The following is a 25,373-nucleotide window of genomic DNA, read 5'->3' as shown; positions in this document are numbered from 1 at the left end:
CTCTTAAACTCATGTTTTAATGTTGTCTTTTCAACAACTTCAGATCAAAGCATTCATTTATTGCACATGGTTATACGTAATAACTGTGATCATGTTAATGTTGATGTAAGCAATTTGTTCTGTAACTTTTCCAGTCTATGTTTGACTACCTGGACAACGCGGTGATCAAGCTGTGTGACATGTCGACTGTGGGAACTGATCTGGGAACAGTCAAACAGCAGATTGAAGAGCTCAAGGTGGGCAACAGTTTATAGCTTTTCACTCAATGTGGAACAAATCAGTCATTCATGACCACATCGTACACACACAATCAGTTTTAGATAATCTACATCTCCTGCATAATGTTTATTGTTATTGTCATTTAAATCGTTAAATACATCAATTGTCATTAATAATAGTCAGTAATGGGAAGTTTGCATTGCTGGATTTGCTGTAAAATGTTTCTAGTCCATATATATTTGATGTGAAAGTAGACATATTATAATTAGCACTTTGAGTTTTGTTTACGCAAATGAAAAATGCGCTTATAAATAAAATGTATTATTATTATTTATTATTATTAACAAAATTGCTGGAGTGTCTACCAACCTGCAAACGGAAATAAGAGAACCCAGTGAGTTTTCTTGTGAGCTGCCTCATGTCACATGCAGTCTCATTAGAAAATACCACAATATTTCTTTGCAATTCTTCGTGCAAACCCATCGTAGCAGACTGGGCTTTTTGGGGAGTAGGGGTACAGGTATATTGGGACAGACAGTTTGGGAAAAATAAAGAGTTTTTTGAACATTGAAGCATGTTAACATGTTCTCGTAGAAAACTAAATGACATTTATGAACCTGAAAATAACCATAATATGTCCCCTTTAAATGTGCAGATTCCTTGATTTGTTTAAATGCAGTTTTGAGAAGTAACATAACACATTTGTTCCTTCCTTCCTTTACTGCTCTCTCTTCCTCTCATCTCTCCATTCACCCTGAGCAGCAATACAAGGTGGAGGTTTACCAGCAGCAGATTGACATGGAGAAGCTGTGCCACCAGGGGGAGCTGCTGTTGAAAAAGGTGTCCGACCACACGGACAGGGACATGATCCAGGAGCCGCTGACCGAGCTCCGGCACCTCTGGGAAAACCTGGGGGATAAAATCACCCACAGACAGGTAATGAAACCACAAATGGCAGCGGTGCGACCCAAGAGTTAGAATCTACATCTGAGTAACAAAATGAAACAAAACAAATTTCAGGGAGACATTATTCTGTATCTGACCTCTAGCTCTTACCCACTGTTTCCCTTGGGAGTTGACGATGTTGGTCTTTGTTGGCATTTTTAAGCTTGAAACTTCTGTCTTTCTTCCACCATAGCACAAGCTCGAGGCTGCCCTGCTGGCTCTGGGTCAGTTCCAGCATGCCCTGTCTGAGCTGCAGGCCTGGCTGAACCACACACACACCACTCTGGACACACAGCGACCAGTCACCTCTGATCCCAAGGCCATCGAAATCGAGCTGGCTAAACACCACGTATGTCTTCTCATCTGTCTTCTCATCTTTTGACTTCTTCTTGGTCAGGCTGACATTGTATATTAACATATTTGAAGACTGTGTCTTTAAAAGAGTTTGACTCTTTAACTGAATTTGCTGTCAAATGGTTGGCTGATGATACTTTGTACTTATGAAACCTACTATGACCTGGCTCTTTGGAGAGCCACTAACAATACATGTTGTTGCATCTCAACATTAAAATCTAACTTGACTTCAACCTCAGATTTCTTTATGTGCACTTGACCCAGACAGCCTCTGTGCACTTTACAAGTCAGTAAAAAACAACAGAAAAGAAAACACACCATATTACATGTATAAATACACACACTTACGCACACACTCGCACCATAATGTTAATATAACAACAAGGTTGAGATTAGTCATTTTTAAAACAAAGATCACAGAGTAGAACCACAACAGGATGGTGGTAGCTAGCCTTCTTGTCAACAAGGTAAAAATAGTCCGAGATTTGGGTTCCCAGCCCGTGAACTCAGGAAAGATCCTAGTGAACAGAAATAATGTGCTTTCAGCCTGGTTTGCAAGTATAAACAAAGCTCGCCTCCCTAATGTGCCGTGGGAGATTATTCCACACAAGTGGAGTTGGTGGGTAAAGTCTCGACCACCAAAAAAGTTCTTAAATTAAATGTAGGAATCGTTAAGAAACCGGCATCAAGGGATCGTAAAGGGCGTGATGGAGTATAATAAGGCTGCAGATGTGGGAGGGAGCCCGTCCATTTCATGTAATGACCTTCTTTCTCCCTCCTTTCTTTCCCAGGTGTTGCGTAATGATGTTCTGTCCCATCATGCCACTGTGGAGAATGTGAGCGGTGCTGGCTCTGAGCTGCTGGAGTCGTCTCCTGGCGATGAGGCCAGCCTCCTGAGGGACCAGCTGGATCATCTCAACCAGAGCTGGCAGAGCCTCCTGCTCAAGACCCAGGAGCGGCAGAAGCTCCTGGAGGCCGCCCTGCTGCAGGTACAGAGAAGCAAACAGCTAAACGAAGAGATCTTAGTCCTGTTGGATCCCAGTGACAACCCCGTCTTTCTGTTTTGTTATTAGGAGAAAGGAATCACACTAGAACTGAGCGAAACTGTTAATACATTATATATTTCATACTGAGTTTTTACTTTAATATTTTATGCATGATTGCAGTAGTGGTGGTATTACGACGGCTTATTGGGGCCATTGGAGGTCAAAACTAAACAATTACGGAGCTGGGGGTGGAAGTTTATATATTTATATATATATATATTTATATTTTAAAGTTTATTTAGAAAAAACGTGGAGTTTCCAAGATTAAAGTGGTACATTTACGAGAAGAAAACTGAAACATTTATGAGAAAAACTTTAATATTCCCTTAGATTATCAAATCATACATTTGTGTAAAAAAGAGAAATTCTCTGCGATTAAAGTCACAAATCTTCGCTAATTTAAAAATGTGAAAAGGTAAAAAGGTTTTTTCTTGTGACTTTAATCTTAGAGAAGTTTTGAGCTTTTTCCTGCATTTATGACTTTATAATATCAGAGAATATTTCAATTAGATTTAACACTTGAATCTGAGAAATTCAAAGTTTTGTTTTGGAATTTTAAACCCCATTCTCCTGGCTCCGTAATCTTTTTCTTTTTAACCTACATTGTCCCTAATACGTCATGGTTTGGTAACATAGCTACATGATTACAATCAGTACAACAGTAGACGTAAACAAAAACAATAGTAGTAAGGAGTAATGGCAGCTGTAGTGTTAATACTTTATGATATCTTAATGTGTGGCTAAAATAATAAATGTATACGTATTTCTCCCCCCTCCTCACCTCGTTCTGTGCAGGCTGAAGGTTTCCATGGCGAGTTGGAGGAGTTCCTCCAGTGGCAGAGGAGGACGGAGAGCCAGCTGTCTGCCGCCAAGCCGACAGGCGGTCTCCCTGAAACAGCCAAGGAGCAGCTACAGCAACACGTGGTAACAATCACACCAGAATCACGTTACACATATAAGCTCAGAGTATCATCCACACATAGATACACCGTGTAGTCTTTAACGGTAGAATGTATCGATGTAAAACTTCTACGCCAATTATGTCTTTTCTGCACTTCTGCTTCATTTGACATTGAATTCACAAGAAGAAATGTTTGGAGATCCCACACAATTGAACAAAGGTTCGGTGCGCTATTGTAAAACACAACATGGAGTCTCCGTCGCTGTTTGAAATAAGCCAGTGTTGTTGAAGTTAAATGGTGTTACTTTGTTTTACTGCTGCAATAAACACTTGTGGAATACTTCAATCACAATTCAAAAACTAATCTTATGTAAATGTCACTCCAAGCTGAGTTAGTGTTGGACAGCCTTCTTCTAAGAATACTTAAGTATACTGCAGCTATTTTTGCAATGTCATAAAAGGGATTTAATAAGCATTTTTTATGAGCAATGTTCTGAGCAGATGTTCAGAGTATTAGTTTACACATGCTCCTCAATTTACAAAGAGATTCATTTGGTGTATGGTGACTATGAAACTTGAACAGCTTCCCCTGTTCTCAAACAACCCGTGATGCACAACAACACTCACCTTTAGGCCAGAGTGTCACTCGTGTCTTCTCTGTCTGCAGGAGCTGCAGGCCCAGCTGACTCAGCGAGCAGACCAGTACCACCACCTGCTAGATAAGGGAGAGTCCATGTTGCTGGCTCGTGGAGGAGAGGAAGCAGGACTTGGTACCACCCAGACCCAGCAGAACCTGGCCATGCTGCAGAACAAGTGGGCCAGCCTCAACACCAAGATGGACGACCGCAGGGTAAGACTGTGACACCAGTAGGATGTTTTATTGAGGGGGGCTTTAACTGAAGAGGAAAATGAAATGTAAAGCAACGTTATGTGTGCACCAATCTTAAAAGTTTGTGCATATTACTTTGTTTTTGTTTTGTTTGTTCATTTATGTTGTTTGTTTATGTTTACCATTATTTATTTTGTCTCTGTTTATTATTAAACCTTCCAGGCTAAGCTGGATGAGGCCGTTTCCTTGGCAACAGGTTTCCAGACCTCTCTGCAGGACACCATTAACTGGCTGACCCAGGCTGAACAGACCCTGAACATGGCCCAGCACCCCAGCCTCATACTGGACACTGTCCTCTTCCAGATCGATGAGCACAAGGTGCTGAACTCGCTCCACTTACTAGAAGCATCTACCTAAGAAGCCTTTGTTACGTTGTTTCTCTAACTCGTTCTGCACTCTCGTCCGTGTCTGCTCAGGTGTTTGTGAATGAGGTGAACACCCACAGAGAGCAGGTCCTGGCTCTGGAGAAGGCCGGCTCTCAGCTGCGCTTTGCCAGCATGAAGCAGGACGTTGTTCTCATCAAGAACCTGCTGCTCAGTGTCCAGGCCCGCTGGGACAAGCTGGTCCAGAGGTCGCTGGACCGTGGCCGACACCTCGATGAGGCCCGCAAACGTGCCAAACAGGTGCTGGACTAGTTATACTAAAAGCGATTAAAGGACAGGCTGGTTTATTTATGGCACATTTCAGCAGCAAGGCCATTCAACGTGCTTTACATAAAACAGCAAAAGCATCCATACCAAGTGCAAAAGAAAACGCAACCAAAAGCAGTCAATAAAGAGCCAAGAGAATAAAACCAGCTCAAATACAATCAGACGGGTATAAAATACATGAGTAAAAGCTCTTGTTGTCCCATGAAGAACACATGCACACTGAGAATACACTGACTACATGAAAAGTAGTTGAGATTTACATTAGATGTCTCTGCTACTGGTTAAATACAGTTATAAAGTTCTTGGTGATCGTCTCAGCTAAATGTAATACATTTAAGAGAACTTTATGCACCTTAAATGATCATACATCCAGATTGTGAACATCTCATCAAATATTTTAGGAATCAATCCATATTGACTTCTTTCAGCTCCAGAGAACAGATGTATTAGAATACCTGAAGACTGAAAATCTGTAACTCTTCCTTCAGTTCCACGAGGCCTGGAGGAAGCTGACGGACTGGCTAGAAGAAGCGGAGAAAAGACTGGACTCAGAGCTGGAGATCTCCAACGAGCCGGACAAGATCAAAGTACAACTGGTGAAACACAAGGTACTGCAGGAAGCTATTCTGCCCGCTCAGTATTTTCTCTTTTGTTGTTTCCATCTACAAATCTTTTTCTTTTCCTCCATTTGTCCCGCCTGCCCAGGAGTTTCAGAAAGCCCTGGGGTCGAAGCAGCCGGTTTACGACACTACAGTGAGGTCTGGGAGGGCCATGAGGGACAAGGCTCAGCTGCCTGCAGACACACAGAAACTGGACCACCTGGTGGGAGAAGTCCGCGACAAGTGGGACACCGTCTGTGGCAAGAGCGTGGAGAGGTAAAGACGATGAAGCACGCACAATGAAACAGGCTTTTCCCCTAATTATATAATACGGATGTACATTTTCATATGAAGTATGAACCTTAACATCTGATCGTCTCCTCTCCTCCATCCAGACAACACAAGCTGGAGGAGGCTCTGCTCTTCTCAGGACAGTTTGCCGAGGCTCTCCAGGCCCTGGTGGACTGGTTGTACCGGGTGGAGCCGCAGCTGGCTGAAGACCTGCCCGTCCATGGAGATCTGGATCTGGTGTCCAACCTCATGGACTCACATAAGGTGTGTAAACACAACTGTACTCAGTAAATATATATATATAGAGAGGCACTAACGATTATTTTCATTATCGATTAATCTGCCAAATACTTAAAAAATGTAAATGTTTCTTAAAGTCCAAGATGATGTCAACTAATGTCTTGTTTTGTCATTTCAAAAAGATATTCACTTTAAAATGATATAAAACAGAGAAGCATGGAATCTCCATCGTTGAGAGGTTGAAAACAGCATTTTCTGCTTGAAAGATTTCTTTAACAATTAATGGATTATCAGATTAGTGGCTGATAGTTCTTCTGTCGATCAGTTGTGATGAGAGGATAATGATATCACAGAAGGTTCTGAGTCTCACGCCTAATGACTACACCTGCAGGCTTTCCAAAAAGAGCTGGGGAAGAGAACTGGCAGTGTTCAGGCTCTGAAGCGCTCCGCTCGGGACCTGATGGATACCGGCCGCGATGACACGGCGTGGGTCAAAGTTCAGCTTCAGGAGCTCAGCAACCGCTGGGATACGGTGTGCGCTCTGTCGGTCACGAAGCAAACCCGCCTCCAGGTGGCCCTCAAACAGGTCAGAGAGGAAGCTGCCTTTTAAAGTCTGATTCCCTCAAGCATCGACCTCGTCATCAAATAATGCACGGGTCACTGTTTGACCTCTCCTTATCTTCGTTCCTACTACCTCTTTCTCCGTCAGGCGGAGGAGTTTCGTACGGCGATACAGGTGCTCCTGGAGTGGCTCTCTGAGGCCGAGCAGACGCTTCGTTTCCGCGGCGTCCTCCCCGAAGAGGCAGAGACTCTGCAGGCGCTGCTGCACACACATCGTGGCTTCATGGCCACCGTGGAGGAGAAGAGGACGGACGTCAACAAGGCTGCCGGCATGGGAGAGGGCATCCTGACCGTCTGTCACCCTGACTCCATCACTACCATCAAACACTGGATCACCATCATCAGGGCACGCTTCGAGGAGGTGAGGAGGGAGGAGGGGGCGGAGGTTTCCTTTTCCTCCGTCGGCTCTCTTTAGAAGATAGACATCCACTTGTGTCCTCCAGATATTGTTATGTATTAATGAGATAGTTGCTTGAATAATATCCTAATATGTAACATTTCCACATTAAAATGTCTAATAACAACTAGACCAATCTTATATATGCTGTTGAGTTGTGTACTTACATTATCCCAAATGTTTCCAACAATTGTTCAACGTCGAGAAAGCCGTAGTCACACGCTTTGTTTCATTTGGTCGCCTGATGCGTCCGTGTTGATGTTTTCTTCCAGAAGATGTCATAAGTTGACTTTTTGTCCAGTTTTAAGCCACACTTTACGTATTCCTTTTATCGTATCATGTGTATAAATATTGTTTTAAAGGTTGTCTTATCAAAATTTTAGCTTTAGTGTTAAATGTATTGACCTCTTCTTAACCTTTATTTAAAAAGGGACAAATAACATGATGACAACTTGATAGAAAGTTCTTATATTAATCAGCATCTCTCGCTCTACAGGTGCTGACGTGGGCCAAACAGCACGAGCAGCGGCTGGAGACGGCGCTGACCGAAGTGCTCAACAACGCCAACCTGCTGGAGGAGCTGTTGTCATGGCTACAGTGGTCTGAGACCACATTGGTCCAGAGAGACACAGAGCCGCTTCCTCAGGACATCACACAGCTCAAAACACTCATCACAGAACACCAGGTGGGCTTCACCGACTCATCACATGTTTGTGGCCAACTAAACACTCAAACATAGATCTGGGTCTTTTTAATGCATCGCTGACAACCTGCCGGTCCGTTTACAGTTGAGTTGTCCAACTTGCTTACGTGCTTCTGGTGTTTGCTGTTCTCAGATGTTTATGGAGGAGATGACGAGGAAGCAGCCGGACGTCGACAAAGTGACAAAGACCTACAAAAGAAAACCAGCTGAGCCTCCCAGCAGTCTGGCTGAGAGGAGAGGAGCTCGTGAGTCACCTGTGTTTACCTTTTGATGCACAAATATTCCCATCTCCCATCTCCCACTCACTTATAGCACCAGCATTACAGAATGTTTATCAGAAGTGACAAAGAGGATTTGTTAACTCTCTGCTTGTTCTGCAGGCAAACACCAGCAGCAGCAGCAGCAGGCAGCCATGCAGCTCTCCGGAGGAAACCCTCGACTCAACCAGCTCTGTGCCAAGTGGCAGCAAGTTTGGCTGCTGGCTCTTGACCGCCAGCGCAAACTCAACGATGGTCTGGACAGACTGGAGGAGGTATCTAGTGAACACAACATGATTAATCCTACATTTAGATACGTACCAATTCTAATAAAAGTTCAATCCCAATATTCTGAAGATAACTGGCAACAACGTGACATTACTTATGACATGAAACGTGTCTCAGCACTGTCTGCATTCTGTTCCAGCTCAAAGAGTTTGCCAACTTCGACTTTGATGTGTGGAGGAAGAAGTACATGCGCTGGATGAACCACAAGAAGTCTCGTGTCATGGACTTCTTCAGACGCATCGACAAGGACCAGGATGGAAAGATCACACGGCAGGAGTTCATCGACGGCATCCTGGCTTCGAGTAGGTTACGGCTGACGATGGTTGGCAGTCTTGTTCTGACAGTTATAAAGAAATGATTTATGAATTCCTGTTGGGCGTCTGTGCAGAGTTTCCCACCAGTAAGCTGGAGATGACAGCAGTGGCAGACATCTTTGACAGAGACGGAGACGGTTACATCGACTACTACGAGTTCGTTGCTGCTCTGCACCCCAACAAGGACGCCTACAGACCCACCACTGACGCTGATAAGATAGAAGATGAGGTAAGAAAAATCATGGAAGTATATTACGCATATGAATACACGTGTGGTGCAATATGGAGGCCAAGTATTCATGCAATGAGCTCACAGTCACATCAGAACCAGTCAGCCTTTGGACCAGTAATGGCCTGATGCATTTATTAAAGTTGTTGGGATGTGTCCTCTATTAATATGTGAAGATGGAGCCCTGCTGGCTGCTCTCTGCCTACTCTGACTTCTTTTAAATCTCTTCTTAAAACTTTTTCTCTTTGTGGAAGCTTTTGGAAATGTTTGACGTGTATGTATGTATGTGTATATATATATATATATATATATATATATATATATATATATATATATATATATATATATATATTATACATATATATATATATATATATATTCTTATAATATATTTACTTCTATATCCTCTATATATTTCTATGTGGTGTGTGTGTTAACTCTATTATATATTATATATCTCTCATCATCTCTGTGTGTGTATCTCTCTATATATCTATCTCTCTATATACTCCTGTGTGTGTGTGTCTATTGTCTCTCTCTACTCTCTTAGTCTCTCTCATATCTCTCTGTCTGTCTATCTCTCTGTCTTATATCTATCTCTGTGTATGTACTTACTATGTCCGTCTTCTCTCTCCTAGTGTATTCTCTCTATCTCCTTGTGTGTGTTCTTGTGCTCTATCTCTCTCCTGTTCTCTCTATCTCTCTTTGTGGTGTCTTGTCTCTCTCTATCATTCTCTATCCTCTCTATATATATCTCTCTTCTTCTCTCCTCATTCTATCTTTAGATGTTTATATATATGTATATGTATAGATAGATCTATATATAGATAGATAGATATCTATCTATCTATATAGATCTAGATCTATATAGATAGATAGATGGATATCTATCTATCTATATAGATAGATAGATATCTATATATCTATAGATCTAGATCTATATAGATATATATATATATACTGTTTTTACTCCTATTTATTTGATCTTATTCATTTAATAGTTTTTTTTCGTCCTCTGTATTCTTATAGGATCTACCTCGTCTGGTTTTATTTCCTTTTGTTCAGCACTTTGTAACACTGACATGTGTGTTGTGCAGGTGACTCGGCAGGTTGCTCAGTGTAAATGTGCCAAGAGGTTCCAAGTGGAGCAGATAGGAGAGAACAAATACCGGGTAAGTTCAGCTCAGCCTCTGGTTCAGTTTAACATTGTTTAGATAACAGGTTCCAGACTGTAATATCAACTTAAGATTCTGTAAAAGAGGAAATGTAAATGTGCATTGTAATTAATGAATGTGTAATCGTTAACTGAGCTGGGTCAGAGGGGATTTGCAAATGGTTGTACTTGGCTGGTTTGTGTCTTCGTGCTTAGATTAGCACACGATCACAACAGACACATTTAGTGTACATTTGCTGTGATTGACACTTACGGCAACATTACATGAATGACCTGCATGTGCTGTTCTAAACACTGAGGTCTACACTCACATTTATTTTGACAGCTCCTTGTTGCTAGAATAGATTTGTTTTAATACTAACACAAATAAACAAGTTACTGTTTTAGTCCATAGTTCTGCTTTACTTGAAAGACGAAGAAGAAACTTGACATTATGATTTTAGTTACTTTGCAAACACAGTTCTGATTAATGGACCGTTTATTATTAACTGGCTGTCTTCACTTGTCCAGCAGGCACCGATTAACTCCTCAACATAACTTCACAGCACTTCTCTTGTGTGTCCATCTCACATCATGTCCCATGGTGTATTAATAATTGTCTGTGTCATAACACATGTGATGATAATTGATACAACGTGTTAATAACATCTTCATCATCACTAAAACATTCACAAAACCATGTAAATGTGACGACATAGACGCACACTGGGCTGCTGGGGAGGGCACTGCTGTCAGGTGGTGTGTCAACCAAGCAGGAAGAAAGTTTTAATCCTAAATCTTCCTAAAAACCTGTTGCACCAAATGAAACCGACTCAAAGGTCATTTGGAGTCTAGAATGATATTCATATTCATCTTTTTGTTCATGTTTTCTTTAGGGATAGTTTGAAAATGAGAACCACACATTAGTGAACGTAAGAGAGTCGCATTTTATTTTATTGTTTTCACAAAAGAATCTCATTGCTGACAGGGAGCCTTGTTATTCAATCTGTGAAAGAGTCAAACTACTTCTGTGTGGTTATGAAAAGACCAAATTCAAGAACACAATGTTTAAACCTACTTAAAGCACAAACGAGATGTGTACATCCTCTACAGGGTTCAGGCCGCCTTTTATTTTGTAGGGATTATGAAAGTTGTTCAAAACCTCGAGGAGCTACAGAACGGTGATTTAAATGGTTCCCCAGCAGTCTGTGTGTATCCTATGCAGCATTTTACAGCCGTCATAAACTCAGTTTTGACCGTTTTCAGCAGCACTTAGTGGATCACCATCTCTAGCACTGCTACAGTATGTGTGTCCACTCCATCATTATCCGCTGGGTAATGATATCCAGTGTCTGACTGCAGGACACAGAGGAAACTAACACCAGTTTGTTTATGTCACTTGGGTTGTCTGTCTTGTGTCTCTGCTCACGTTGTTGTCTGGCTTCACTTTTCTTCAACATCTTTACCTCCGTCTTACCAGTCATTAGCTGGCAGCTTTAAAGAGACATTGGGCTTTATTCACCAACATATTCCTTTGGACCTTTCTCAAGAACAAATGAAAGGACAAAGAACAAAGTCTACATCAGATTCATCAGCTCAAGCTTCATATTTAGTGTCAGTAGTGGATATAAAGCAACACAAAAAAGATGCTGTTACTGTTCAGTATAGATGTGTTAGTGTAGAAGAAAACATAATGCTTTGTAAAATAATAATACGAAAATATATAATAAATGATAGAAATATTATTGCAATTTCAATCCTATATTATGCAGCTGTAGAATTGAAGAATAGGCAATAAACAATTGTTTTGTGCCAACATGTCAGCGCTCAAATGTGCGTACGTGTGGGTGGTTTCTGTTCTTACCTAAGAATAAATCCCAAATAAGAAAGCATCGGTGAATGTGAGAATCTTTGTGAAAACTGCGTCAGAAAAAGAAATTCCTTCTTCAGAACATTTGGTGAATGAAGCCAAATGTTAAAGCGCTGTCATAACATCCACAGGCATTCATGTCCGCTGCATCTTTTCACTTACACCACTAATTCTGAGCTCAAATAACATACATTCAGAATGAAATTGAACCTTTTATTCCAACCAGTTTTGAGATGATCTTGTACACATATAAGAGGTGTCCAGTCATACATTACAAACCTCAGTCATCAGTACATGTTGTTTCACTCCTGCTCTGTTTCTTTCTCCTTGTGTTCCTGTGCTCCGTGTCTTCTGGATTTATTGTAGTTCTTCCTCGGAAACCAGGTAAAGTGACGCTGCCGCTGATGTGATTGGATGTGTGAAACCTGCTTCCTGTATTCCCCACCAATGGAGCGCTTTGTCCTTCACACACTTATAAAACAAATTATTTTTCCATATTAAATAATGATTAAAAAAAGAGGAAGCACTCCACTGTGGCTTTGCAACGTGTAAGCAGGTTTCACCGTCAGTTGTGTTCCCGCTGTGATTTGTTTGGTGTTAAGAATGACAAATTGCACAAAGTGAAGCAGGCGACAGGGACATGGCTGAAGTGGTGATTAGTGGTTAGGTGATGTGTAGTGTTGCTGTGGACTGAAGCTGGGAAGCAAATCAAGCTGCTGGAGGGAGATCCAGAAATGTTCTTCTGTGCTGGTATCGCTTTGGAGTTCTGCTTTGCTCGGCAGTTTGAATAAAACTTTTAGAGTGAATACAAACTTACCTGTGATTGCTACTGTAAATGATCCTTCTTATATTTGGGTGGCTCGGTGAAGAATCATTAGTTTGACTCTGTAGTTCTGTCAGTGCATGTTTTTTGAGTCATTGCATGGAGTAGAACAAATTGTCCTGTTTAGATTATGTACATGGGCTGCTTGGTGTGATGCCGTGTTTCAATTAAACAATATATCGACTATTATTTTACTCACTGCCTTTTGTCTCCTTTTTCTGATTCTCTCACTCTCTCTTCTCTGCCTCTCTTTTCTTTCCTGCCCGTTCTACTCCTCCCTCGCCCTCCTCTCTTCTCTCCTCTTCGCCGTTCACTTCTCTCCTCATTTCTCTTTGTCCCTCCCTCCTTTATTTGTTTCGTCTCTCAGTTCGGTGACTCTCAGCAGCTGCGTCTGGTGAGGATTCTGCGCAGCACGGTGATGGTGAGAGTCGGAGGAGGTTGGATGGCTCTGGACGAGTTCCTGGTCAAAAATGACCCGTGCAGAGGTGAGTGATGTTTACTCTCTCTCACACAGACATGAATAAACACATATAACACACACACACACACACACACACACACACACACAGGATCATACTTTATTTTTTATATATTTTCCTCTGTCTCACATTCATGCGTTTATAAGAGTCCGCCTGATAATTATTGTTTCTTTACATAATATATTTTTTAAATTTTGGTTAATTTATGAATTTCTGATATTTTACCTTTGAACAATAAACTAAGGTTCTTTTTTAGACTATACTTTTTAAAACTCACTGGAAATAAAGTGAATATTAATAAGGACTATGAGCCTTAACATGTTGAAGTTTACACAACTTCAGCAATGACTAAATCATCTTTATATCTACCCTTCATGTTCTAGTTCTGTTGTTATCCTAATCTTTGTGTAATACTGCAATTTAATTTTAATGATCAGAACACCATATACACCTATACTGATACCACAGGATTGGACCAAAAATAAAACGTTGCAATAGAAACGGCTGTAAAACATTTTTACTTAAATTACTTTATTATTACAATTTGAGTCATTAAGTCCAATAAATAACAAAATAATCTGTAAATTCACTAACTTTAGCTTTAGCTCCATGGGCCTGGAAATGCACAAGCCAGATAATTGTTTTCATTGTATGCTTGCCAGGAGCAATTTTAATTGGAATTTATTGGGTGCCATCTTGGAAGGCGGATATCAGTCGGGCTGTAGCACGGACACAAACACACTCGCTCTACTCTTCACAACACAAACACAAACACACGTCCACGGTGCCTCCTGCACTGAGCTCTTGACATAAGTGACATGCAGATCAGTGGAGTGAGCTGAAGGAAAACACAGCGTTTGTCAAGGTGTCTGTAAGCAGGTGACGCAGTGAAACGCTGCCCCGTCTCACTCCTCTCTCCAGTGTTCCCTTCAGTCTCCATCTGGTGTCTCTGTTTCTCTCTCCATCTCTTATTCATAAACCTCTCTCGGAGCCCCTCCTCAAGTTCATCATCTTACCTCGTCACGTTTTATTTCTGTATCTATCCTGTCTTATTTACTTCATTCTCTTTCAAATAAAACAGTAGTATTGCATGGTGCATGGTCCTCAGTTCTCTACTTCTTCCTCCCTCCCTCCCTCCCTTCCTTTTTCTCTTTCCCCAGTGCAACATCCAGGACTTAAGATTCTCCGCTCCGATTCCAGTAGCTCCATCTCATCTCGTATAGGTTGGACTTCTCCTCTCTCTCTTATGCTTTCACTCTCTCCTAACTGCCTGTTTCTCCTCCGCTCCGTCTGTTTTGGTCATTTGGTTTTTTTCTATCTCTCCTGGACTCTCTCTTCCAGATCTCTTCTCTTTTATTCCTCTGTTTTATTTTTCTTGATCTCTCTCCCATTATTTTCATCTGTTCTTCTTCTCTGGTTTGTTGGTTTGGCCTTGTTGCTGACTGTGATCACCTGACTAACGTTATGTCTACCCACTGTTCTGCTCTTCCTCCCCCTTCCTCACGGTTGTTGCTACTCATGCAAGTTCTGATACCCTGACCTGTTTTTTAAACACTTTTCAGGGGTCACTGACACTCGTCCGGACCCCTGTTGGTTGGTTGTGTGTGTGTGTGTGTGTGTGTGTGTGTGTGTGTGTGTGTGTGTGTGTTTCGATGAAGGAGAGTCTCAACTCCAAAAGCAGTGTGTGTGTGTGTCTGCGTGTGTGTGCACAAGTGTGATTTATAGAAAGTGATATCTTTGTGTGTGTGTGTGTGTGTGTGTGTGTGTGTGTGTGTGTGTGTGTGAGACTTTCTTCACTCCACCATGGGCATGCTGTTATTTCACATTGTCTCTTGTGTCTCTTAGTGACAGTCACTCCTGGCTATTTCTGTTCCCGAGGTATCTACACTTCCTCTCTCTCTCTGCTTCTATCACTCCATCTTTCTCACACTACATCCATCCGTGCGTCCAGCTGTCAGTCTCCATCGTTAACCACTGCTGTCCTCTGTGTGTCCATATATATATATATACATATATATACATATATATACATATATATATATATGTATGTGTACTGTTTCTAAACTGCCATGTCTAAACACACAAACCTGACGTTTGTGTCTTGTTTGTGTGCCACATGATGCGTCATGCTTTCCTCACTCACAACAAACGGGATTTGGCTAACCCCTGGTCTTATTCTATTCTATTTTTTTAAAGTACTTTTTTAATTGTGAATTTCAAGTTGAAGTAGAATTTTACAATAAAACAAACATGGATGGAGATGCTCAGCAGAAAAGAAGACGCGACATATGTAGCAGCCAGTAATGTAATAAGTACCGTAAATGTAATAACTGCCCGTAACGTAATAATAGAAATAACACTCGATTATGTAATAACTTACCAATAATGTAATAACATTTTTGAATCATGTTTGCTTGAAAAAGGGATATAGATATGTTCATGACTTTCTTACATGAAAAGAAATGTGGTGGTCTTTGTATTCGGCACAAAGCTTCTTCAAAGATTTCATATTATTCAACATGACACTTTTCTGACACTTCATAATAAATAAAACTTAAACATATTGATATACTAAGTATATTATTGCATTATCGGCTCCAATTTATTTTTAACCAAGCTAATAATGGTAAACCACTCGATAATCTAACAATTTATTACATTATGCGCTAAAAGTGATTAAGTTATTTGTTCAAAAATGATATGACATTATCGACTTTTGTAACTTTAAGAATGGAAAATAATCGGCAGTTAGCATGACATTAACGGTAGTTATAACGTTATATAAGAAAAAACAATTAAAATAGTTGTTTCATGTTAAAATGAACACTGCTTGCATGTATCTTCTTTCTCAAGTGTAAAAAATAAAAGTTCTTAAACATGCTTCACAGTGACAGGGAGTGTCTAAGACCTGGGCGTGGCCAGCCTGGGTTTCTAATAACGCCGGCTTCCAACGTGGCTCCTTTAAATGTGATGGCTGGTTGGTGGGAGACACAATTACAGGGTGCACCTGGCTGGCTGGCGTTGAGGGGGGACGTAATTGCAGGGTGCACCCGTTTAATTGACCGACCTTGCAGTTCGGTTGCTAGGGAAGAGGACTGTGAGGCTACGGCTAGCTGCAGCCTTCTTCTCCTCCCTCTTTCTATTCATTTAAAAACTCTTCTTACACTGTTATTCACTCCTTTCATTTTGTTTCTCAACCGTCCTTCCTCTCTGAGTCTTTCTTTCCTGTCTCTCGAAGAGGTAGGGGGACGGGGAGAAAAAAAAAAAGAGAGGAGAGGAGAGAGAGAGAGAGAAGAGAGAGAGAGGAGAGAGAGAGTGAGAACAGAAAGAGAGAGAGAGGAGAGAGGAGAGAGAGAGAGAGAGAGGGGGGAGAGAGAAGAGAGAGGAGAGACGAGAGAGAAGAGAGAGAGGAAGAAAGAGAGAGAGAGAGAGAGCGAGAGAGAGAGCGAGGAGAAAGAGAGAGAGAGGAGAAAGAGAGAGAGGAGAGAGGAGAGAGAGAGAAGAGGGAGAAAGAGAGAGAGGAGAGGAGAGGGGAAGAGAGAGAGAGAGAGAGAGAGAGAGCTAGAGAGAGAGAGAGAGAGGCGAGAGCGGAGAACGAGATCGAGATCTCTAGAGAGAGGAGGATAGAGAGAGAGGTCGGGGCGGAGAGAGAGAGAGGCGAGGGAGACCCTCTCGATCTACCGGGTCGAGGAGAAAGAGAAGCGAGGGGAGAAGAGGAGCGAGGAGAGGAGTTCTCGATAGCGATCTCTTCTCTTCTCCCTCTCTCTCTTCTTTTCTTCTCTTCTCCCTCTCTCCCTCTCTTCTCTCTTCTCCTCTCTCTCTCTCTCTCCTTCTCTCTCTCTCTCTTCTCTTCTCCCTCTCTCTCTCTTTCTCTTCTCCCTCTCTCTCTTTGTGGCTGGCTTCTCCAGGCTTGTTGTTGTCTGCTGGGGCTGCTGCACTACTTTCTGTAAGAGAATGCTGTGTTTTAAAGAAGGGAGAAACCCTGAATCTCTGGGTTCTCTCCCACTAAGCATAAACTAGGCATGACCTCCACATGTATTCATACACATGCTGTGCAAACACAGCAGAGCTGAGATGCTCCTCTGTAGCAAGAAGTGAAAATGTATTTAAAGGGAAAAACGAGAGAAGAGAGGCTGTGCTTTTTACTCCCACCACCATTTTAAGCAAATACGCAATGAAAGTGTGTGCCGACATTTTTCACAAAACTGGAGACGCTTGCCATTTCTTAAAGGAGTGGTAGCTACAACATCTTGGGGGAAAAGTTTCGGCAAGGCAAACTGGCTTCCATGACAGCACTTACTATCAGAAATAAAATCCTTCGAACAACGTAAACAACGAGTACTTAAGTGCAGAGAAGATAACTACAGCTCCCATAGAAATGTTTGTTTTGCCCATTTCTGTTTTCTAAAGTTTCTACAATCTGTGCTGTCTAATAACTTGTGGCCTGCAAAGGTCGAGGGCTTAAGAAAAATACTGTTTGTTAAAGACCGCTAAAAAAACTGCTATCATCCTTATCTAGACATATGAAGCGAGTCACATGACATACTGTTGAGGCTGGATTTTTAGTTATTATCATTGCCAATTTGATTTTGAATGTTCTTACTTCTCAAACTAAACTTTGGCTCTATTCAGAACCAGTTTTGTATTTATGATGGATTATGTGCTGGACTATTTCTTGGCCAGCTGCAGTAAGTAAGATATAAAGTGAAACGTTTGTTGATGAATTTATCTGCAGCGATGACAGTTTGTCTCCAAAACGCAGACTTTTGTTGCGTATCAAATTGATTAAATTACTCCTACTTAAGCGATCACACGCACACGCACTCACCTCTCCCCTTGAGATCAACTCAACCAAAGTGCACTTACTGTACGACTCCCTGAACCCCACCCCTCACGTGCACTCTCAAATCACACATGCACGGACTCTGATATCTGCAGCCGAGGAAGCACTGACTCTCCCTCACTCTGCTCGCTGCCTCCGTCGCCCCCTGCTGGAGGAGAACTGTGAGCCGACACAAGCAACCCGACTCATTTGTCTTTTTTCTCTGTTTCTCCGCAGCTCGTGGTCGCACCAACCTGGAGTTGAGAGAGAAGTTCATCCTTCCTGAAGGAGTATCTCAGGGTCTGGCCGCCTTCCGCCCCCGAGGTCGACCCTCTAAGCCAGGCTCCCGCAACGCCTCGCCCACCCGCTCCTCCTCCTCGGCCTCCCACAGCGGCGCCTCCCTCCCCTCTGCTCCCTCCACCCCCGCCACGCCAACAGCCTCCGCATCATCCAGGGTAAGAGCTGACATCGGTCTGATTTCAACACATTTTAGAGTTTAAGCAGGATATACTTCCAGTTATTTTAGGTTAATGTCTTTCATCATGTCCACTCATTGCACTACATTAATGACAGAACAGGAAGATTGGAACACATCAAACCTTCACTACATTTAATAAGATAAATAACTTACTAATAGCTTGTTTGAAATTCGTCTTGAATTTGAATACCAAACTTTACACTGAGATAAAACACAGACAATAACATTGTTGGGGACTAATCCAAACGATTTCTCATTTCCCTTTATCAAATTCATCAATCACTCTTAGGAGTACTATTGCATATGTGGAAAAAAGGTTGCATCGCTGACAGCTAAAGGAAACATATTTTTAATTAGAGAGACGAGGCACTACATCTGTCGAGCTTTAAAAGTCCCGTAGCATAAGAGCACACACATACACAGCCACACAAACCTCCTCTGACTTTGGCGACGAACACTCATAGGTCATTGTTACCCGTCCAGCAGACTGTAGTCATTAGTGTTGTTGTCGTCATCTGCTGTCAGTGAAGTTTTTCATTTGTCAGCATGGTTTGTCGTCTGATTACTGTGTAAAAGCATTAGTCTCAGTGTGTGTGTGTGTGTGTAGGTTTATGTTACACATTGTTCAGTTGTTGTCATCCTCCTGTTGTTGTCAAAAATCACCACATCCTTAACTGTTAAATTTTATTTTTTTGTTCTTGTTTTTTCTTTGTTTTGTCTTTCATCTTTTTGCCTTTTCCCCTCGTTCCTGTCCCTCCTGCTAACCTGCTTCAAAAATGTCCTTCCTGCATTGTTGGGTTCTCGGTTAAAAAAAAAAAAAATCACCTGCTTATACACAAAAAACACTGCGCTGCACTTCCTCGCTATCCAACCGCTCCTTCCTTTCCCTCCATAACCCCCCCCACCCCCCCCCTCCCTTCATTTGCTTTTCTCTTTTGCTGCTTTGCTCGCCTTCTCCTCCACCCTTCCTTCCTACCATCATTCCTTGCTCCCTTCCTCCCTTCAGTCCTCCCATACTCACTCGCGTGACTATGCCAAGCCCTGGCTGACACACAGTAAAACTCCAACGACAACCAAGTGCCAGTGCTGCCCAGATCTCGGCCTCACCACCCCTGGGCACGAGGTAACACACTCACCCCACCCACCCAGCCACCCACCTCCCTGCCCCCACCCGACCCCACCCCACTGTACGCGCTAATGCACTAACGCACACTCCCAGTGGCTCACACACCACCACGTAGAAGCTTTAGCTGCTGTGATGTGAAATCTTTTAACCTGCAGTTTCAGTGGTTTCATGTTTGAATTAAAGATTACATCATGTCCTGAGGGTTGTGAAAATGTTCCGACCTTCGAGAATAAACATGATGTGGTCCAGCTAAAACCTGAAGCATGACATTTTGAAGTACCAAGGTTTTAATTTGACAAGGACTATATTAAAGGGTGTATTATCTTGGGTGTATTTATTAGTTATTGATGATGTTATCCAACAATTTTGCCTGAAAAGAAAGTTTAATGTAGGAAAATCTTTAAAAGCAGTTTGAGCACAAATAACGAATTGTTTTTATTTTGTCATCCAGTCTTATCACCTGTTTCATGTAGAGTTGAAACAGTTGATTTTTAATTTGCTGTCTGAGGTTCGTGCGACGGGGAGGGGGGGGAAGAGCTGGTGCGTAGTTCACTCCTCTCCTTTCCTCCGGTGTGTGTGTGTGTGTGTGTGTGTGTGTGTGTGTGTGTGTGTGTGTGTGTGTGTGTGAACGGAGGGAATGTTAACGTGCAAAAAACAAAAAACTTGAAATTCAGGGCGCGCGGGGTTCCGTTGGGGAAATATATATTTAACGGTGCGCGATCTACCCGCACTACACTCAACCTTTTGGGCACCCCTGATATAGAGTTTGAAAAACTGGTGTGTATCTAGTGTGATGCACACCAGTCACATGACCTCGTTCTCCTCAGCTGATGTTTCCTGATGTTCTCCTGCAGGGGGCGACGTCGGGGTCCAAACTGAAGAGGCCGACGTTCCACTCGAGCCGAGGCTCGCTGACCGGAGAGAATGGAGGAACGACTCCCTCCAGCAAACCATCCCGCGCTGGTGAGAAGGCGCTTTGTACTGTAGACTCATTTTGTATTAGCTGACTCTCTGTGAAAATAAAACATTTGTTTTTAACTTTATTAGTTAATTCTCCATCACTTAAACAGTCTACTGCGTACACTTGCTAATGACACACTAACATGTGGATGCTGAGCTGATATAATGTTCACCATCTTAGATTAGCGTGTTAGCATGCTGTCATTTGGTAATTAGCACCAAACACAAAGCTTAAGGAATGTTATTAGCTTTATAGTTATTTGGTTATCAACCAGTTTTGACCTGATGATAATGTTTGATGAAATACTGAAGATTCATCAAACTTCTTACAATTTCATGGCGATCCATCCGATAGTTGTTGAGACAATTCCCTTAAAACCACACATGAACCTCATGGTGGTGCTATAACATGTCTGTACGAAATGTACTGACAATCTATTGAGTAGATAATGAGATATCTCACTTGTCAGGTGTTTACCAAAATCAATAGGATTCAACATGACCGATCATAAAGTTCTGCCGCTAGCGTGGCTGAAAGCTCATGTTACTAAAGTCATTCTTTAGAAACAAATGCTTTGCTTCTTGACAAAACCAATGTATATATTTGCTTTTTTCTCCTCTTCTTCCTGCTACTGTAGATCTGAAGCGAGGGGCGTCCACAGCCAGCCGTCCGACCAGCCGAGCCGGCAGCCGGGCGGGCAGCAGAGCCAGCAGTCGCCGTGGAAGCGATGCCTCAGATGCATCAGAGCTACAGGACGCTCGCTCCGTCTGCTCTGACGCCTCGGACACCCCACGACGACCCGGGGCCAAACCCTCCAAGATTCCTACCATCTCCAAAAAAGCCCCAATCCCAAAGACCACGGGGGCTGCAAAAAAATAGCTCCAGCCTCAGAGAAACTGGAGCAGAATCGAGGGTGGACTGCTGTCATCAGCCATTTTGCACATTGCACGTTGTGCACCAGCTCTTTAAGAAGTCCATCTAACAGGGCTCGGGTAGAGTTTGTGCACTATGACTGACATTTTCCAGGGGAAAGAAGGAGATGGATAGGATGAGTGAATCTCCTTCTCATTCTTTCCCAAGGCTCCAAAACGGACTGAAAACAGGAAACCTAGACGTAGAGTTTCTGGTCTGGCAGTCCCAGGCCAGAATCTGTGGGGTCGAAAAGCGGCTTTTCCCCTTTAAGAAGCGACCCCATTTTGCCTTCCAGTCTCCTGCTTTGTCTTTCGAAAGTTCCCCACCATTGTGGAACCAAACACCGAACTGACTTGACGTGATGCTGCCTTACTTACTCACTTCTGTCTCGATCGGACGGAACAACAGAGAAAGTCTTTAAACTGCTTTATACCACACAGACACACAAATACACACATTTTAACACAGAGGGAGTGGGACACGCCACCACCACGGCTGCAAAAACAAAGAAAGCCCAAATGACATTCAGGAAAAAAAAAAGAAAGAAATGTGGGTCATTATTTTGGCTTGTGGGCCAGATGCCTCAACGATGAGTCTAAAAAGAAAATATGCAACGACTGCCATGTCGCTTCCTCCGGACTGGTTGGCGAGAAAAACAGTCACCTCAGCAGATCTGTGTGTGGAGTGCGCAGGAGGCGGGAAGCGCTGTCCGACACACACACACACACACACACACACACACACACACACACACACACACACACACACACACACACACACACACACACACCGGCTAACCTCAGACTCAGAGGGTCGGTGGTAGTGACTGTGGCGGTGGCGGTGCTGCTGCAGCTGAGGGCAAACACTCACACACTCAAAGACCGCAGAGCAGACTCCTCCCGGCCGCTGGAACGTTAAGTGTGTAACGTGTGTGTGCATTTCAGCAAAGGGCGGTGTGGTTTTGTCACATGCCGGTGTAACAATCCGACACACGAAAAAATCACTAACCGGCAATAGAAAGGACTATTTTTATGGTGACACTCAACTAACAGCACATTACTGACAATATTGGACATGTGTAACCTAACCCGATGTTCGACAACCAGCATGCACTAATTGTCTCTTCCTCTGCAGTCCCACCTTAATATCTATGCTGCGTTGCCCTGAGCAACCCAGCAGCACACACACACACACACATATACACACACGCACACACACAAGGTGGTGTGTATAATGTGTGTCTTTGTTACAGGAAATGATAGAGGTCATTGATTTGAGTCACTGTATGCAAAAATAATTATTTGCGAATGTCATTTTTGTTTTTCTTCTCGTTGTTTTCTGGTTAATTTATAATCCAGTGTACTTTTGTTATCTAGCTTGAAAGAAAAATCTATTTATTTTTCAGTTTCATGTCATATCACCATTCGCGGAGAGTGATTTAGTATTATGGTTAAAGAAATTGTGTTTTTTTTGTACCAAGGAAATGTCCACTCCGCTCTTTTTGTGTGTTTCTACTTCATTGTAACATTACATTATTCACTAGGTCGCTGATTCTGGTGGCAGCCTTGTTTGTTCATTTCTCTTTTTTGCTAATGACTACAATTCCCAGACCATGACCAAAGGGGTTTGCCCTTCATGTGTAGAGAGAACTACAAATATGAATGACAGGAGACCTGGGCAGAGTGGACCAATGAGAGCGGGTTTCCTCCCTCATGTCCATCCCCAGCGTTTCTTCTTCTAGGCTTTTTTCAAATGCCCGTCATTGACGGAGCTGAGTTGTCTCTGTGTTATCTCAGTGTAAGAGATGAGGTTTATGAAAAACTAATGAAATTACAGTAAGAAAGAAGACATCTTAAGGTGATTTTTATTTATTTATTGTCTCTCTGAGGGGAGGAGGATTCGGGGTGCAGGAGACGAGTCCTCCACCTTTTGATGCTGTGCTACTCTCAGTGTGATGATGAGAAAATGGAGGGTGGGGATGGGTGTTACTAGGAGTCAATTGTGTAAAAGTAAAACAAAAAACTAAAATTATAAACAATTTTTTGTTCTGTTTTTGTATTAAAAATATGCTTGCAGTAAAACTGTCTCTTGTTTTGTTGTTTTTTTATTGTTTTTTTATTTGTGGAAGTATGAAAATAAAGTCTGTGTTTGTGTGAACAGCTGTTTGCTGTATGTAGATGTGGGTATAATATTAGAGCTGGAATGATCAGTCAATTAAAGGATGAGTCAATTGACAGAAAAATAATGTGCAACTATTTTGATAATTTATTGTAAATGCACATTATGTAAGTTTCTGCCTTTTAGGGGTCTTTCAATCAAAACCCTTAACATATGGCGGAGTTTGGTGGCGTTGTAAAGCAGCGTGGGATCATGGGAGTTTTAGTCGTCACCACAATTGCCGTCATTGCGGTCAGCTTCTCCCGGTTAGAATCCCTTTATTGTTCATCGTTCAGGAGGTTTTTACCGGGAGCCAAAATATCCGTAGAGGTCTCCTCCTCTCTAAAACAAACGTGATTAAAACCGGAAAAAATACTAAACTAATCGGTTTCACGTTTTAAATCTGTGTTACTCCGAGGCAGTTTGGCGGACATAGGATGGAGGGGCTGCAAGCTAACCGCTTTGTTTCTTTGATAACTTAAGATCCCGAGTCCGATGACTAAAAACCTTCATCCTGTTAAATATAGTTAAAACGACCAAAAGTTTATCCTAAAAATGTGGTTTAAAACTGGATATAAAATGAATTTACTGCCAACAATTTTCTTTTTACGTATGCATGATTCCATTTGTATGATTTTATTTTGTTTTATTTACATTTTTTGTGTTGTAGCTACATAATTCTCAAACAGAACTTTTTCTTTACATAGGACTTGTGTGTACATTTCCGTATGTTTATAATTTTGGTATAGATTGGAGTGAGCTACATGGATGTTTACAGCCTACAGTCGCTCATGCCTGACAGCAGACCACAGACTCAGAGGCAGCGACCCGACTTTTCTAGGTTATTATCCTGTTACAGGACACATCCCATTGGATCATCTCTTAAACACAGGGGACATGGTGATGGTTGAAAGTAGTTTTAATAATTTTACATTTCTAATGTCTATTTCCCCTGCACTTCAGTCTCCCAGTCCCAGTTTATGTGTCTGTGTGAGACAGAGATGGAGTATTTGAAAATAACTTTGTCCTGTTTATTTGGTGGTTCCACCGGAGATGATGAGGCCTCTGCAGCTGTGTGTACACACTCACTCCTCTCATTTTCTGTCCACTCTCAATCCATCTACGCCCGTCCTCCCTGCAGTTTATCTGTCATCCCAGACTTCCCTCTCTGATGACAGTCCCCGCTCTGTTCCACCACTTCTGCCTCTCAGGAATGTCATTTTTCATTTTCACTTGGGTTTATGTGGTTTCAAGGGCACTCAGCTCCCCTTCATTCTTCACTCTTTGTCACTCCTCACTCCCTCTCTGTTCTTTCACCTCTGCCTCTTCATCTTCTCTCACTCCTCTCACCATTATCAAACACAACTTTACTGAAGTTGCAGACGTGCAGAGGAAAGAAAAACAAAATGGGCAGAGCGTTAATTCCTGGCATTTCGGACTCGCCCTTTCGGCCAGGACAAAATGAACCGTGGTCAGTTTGGTTTGGTCACTGTTATTCATGCCTTTCAAAGTGACCACAAGTACCAGAGCGCTTTGAAGAAAAGAGTACACAAACACGGGCTGGCACAGGGCTGAGCCTCACTACTATATTTGAGTCATTTTTTCCCTCCAAGTCCTTTTAGTTTAAACATACACATGCCCTGAGAGTG

At 42.4% G+C, this 25,373-nt stretch overlaps 1 protein-coding gene across 1 annotated transcript in view; it reads left to right on the top strand.

Annotated features, from left to right (window-relative positions):
- macf1a (microtubule actin crosslinking factor 1a) overlaps positions 1–23,653 on the top strand; it is a 116,211-nt gene extending 92,558 nt beyond the window's left edge. The window contains 27 exon segments of the mRNA XM_029443822.1: positions 135–236; positions 982–1,155; positions 1,358–1,513; positions 2,310–2,507; positions 3,360–3,488; positions 4,133–4,315; positions 4,517–4,672; positions 4,771–4,977; positions 5,493–5,612; positions 5,710–5,879; positions 5,999–6,158; positions 6,526–6,720; positions 6,844–7,116; positions 7,649–7,837; positions 7,989–8,100; positions 8,236–8,387; positions 8,540–8,702; positions 8,789–8,943; positions 10,041–10,115; positions 12,333–12,350; positions 13,157–13,274; positions 14,429–14,491; positions 15,114–15,146; positions 18,328–18,545; positions 19,575–19,691; positions 20,549–20,657; positions 21,293–23,653. Of these exon segments, the coding sequence (XP_029299682.1) occupies positions 135–236; positions 982–1,155; positions 1,358–1,513; positions 2,310–2,507; positions 3,360–3,488; positions 4,133–4,315; positions 4,517–4,672; positions 4,771–4,977; positions 5,493–5,612; positions 5,710–5,879; positions 5,999–6,158; positions 6,526–6,720; positions 6,844–7,116; positions 7,649–7,837; positions 7,989–8,100; positions 8,236–8,387; positions 8,540–8,702; positions 8,789–8,943; positions 10,041–10,115; positions 12,333–12,350; positions 13,157–13,274; positions 14,429–14,491; positions 15,114–15,146; positions 18,328–18,545; positions 19,575–19,691; positions 20,549–20,657; positions 21,293–21,534 (3,987 nt within the window). The 3' untranslated portion in view covers positions 21,535–23,653.
- The last annotated feature ends 1,720 nt before the right edge of the window (positions 23,654–25,373 follow it).

The sequence above is a fragment of the Cottoperca gobio genome, chromosome 11 (assembly GCF_900634415.1).
Source record: "Cottoperca gobio chromosome 11, fCotGob3.1, whole genome shotgun sequence".
Taxonomy (NCBI): Eukaryota; Metazoa; Chordata; class Actinopteri; order Perciformes; family Bovichtidae; genus Cottoperca; species Cottoperca gobio.
Note: the sequence above shows the minus strand (reverse complement) of the source record. Positions and strands in the feature narration are given on the sequence as shown.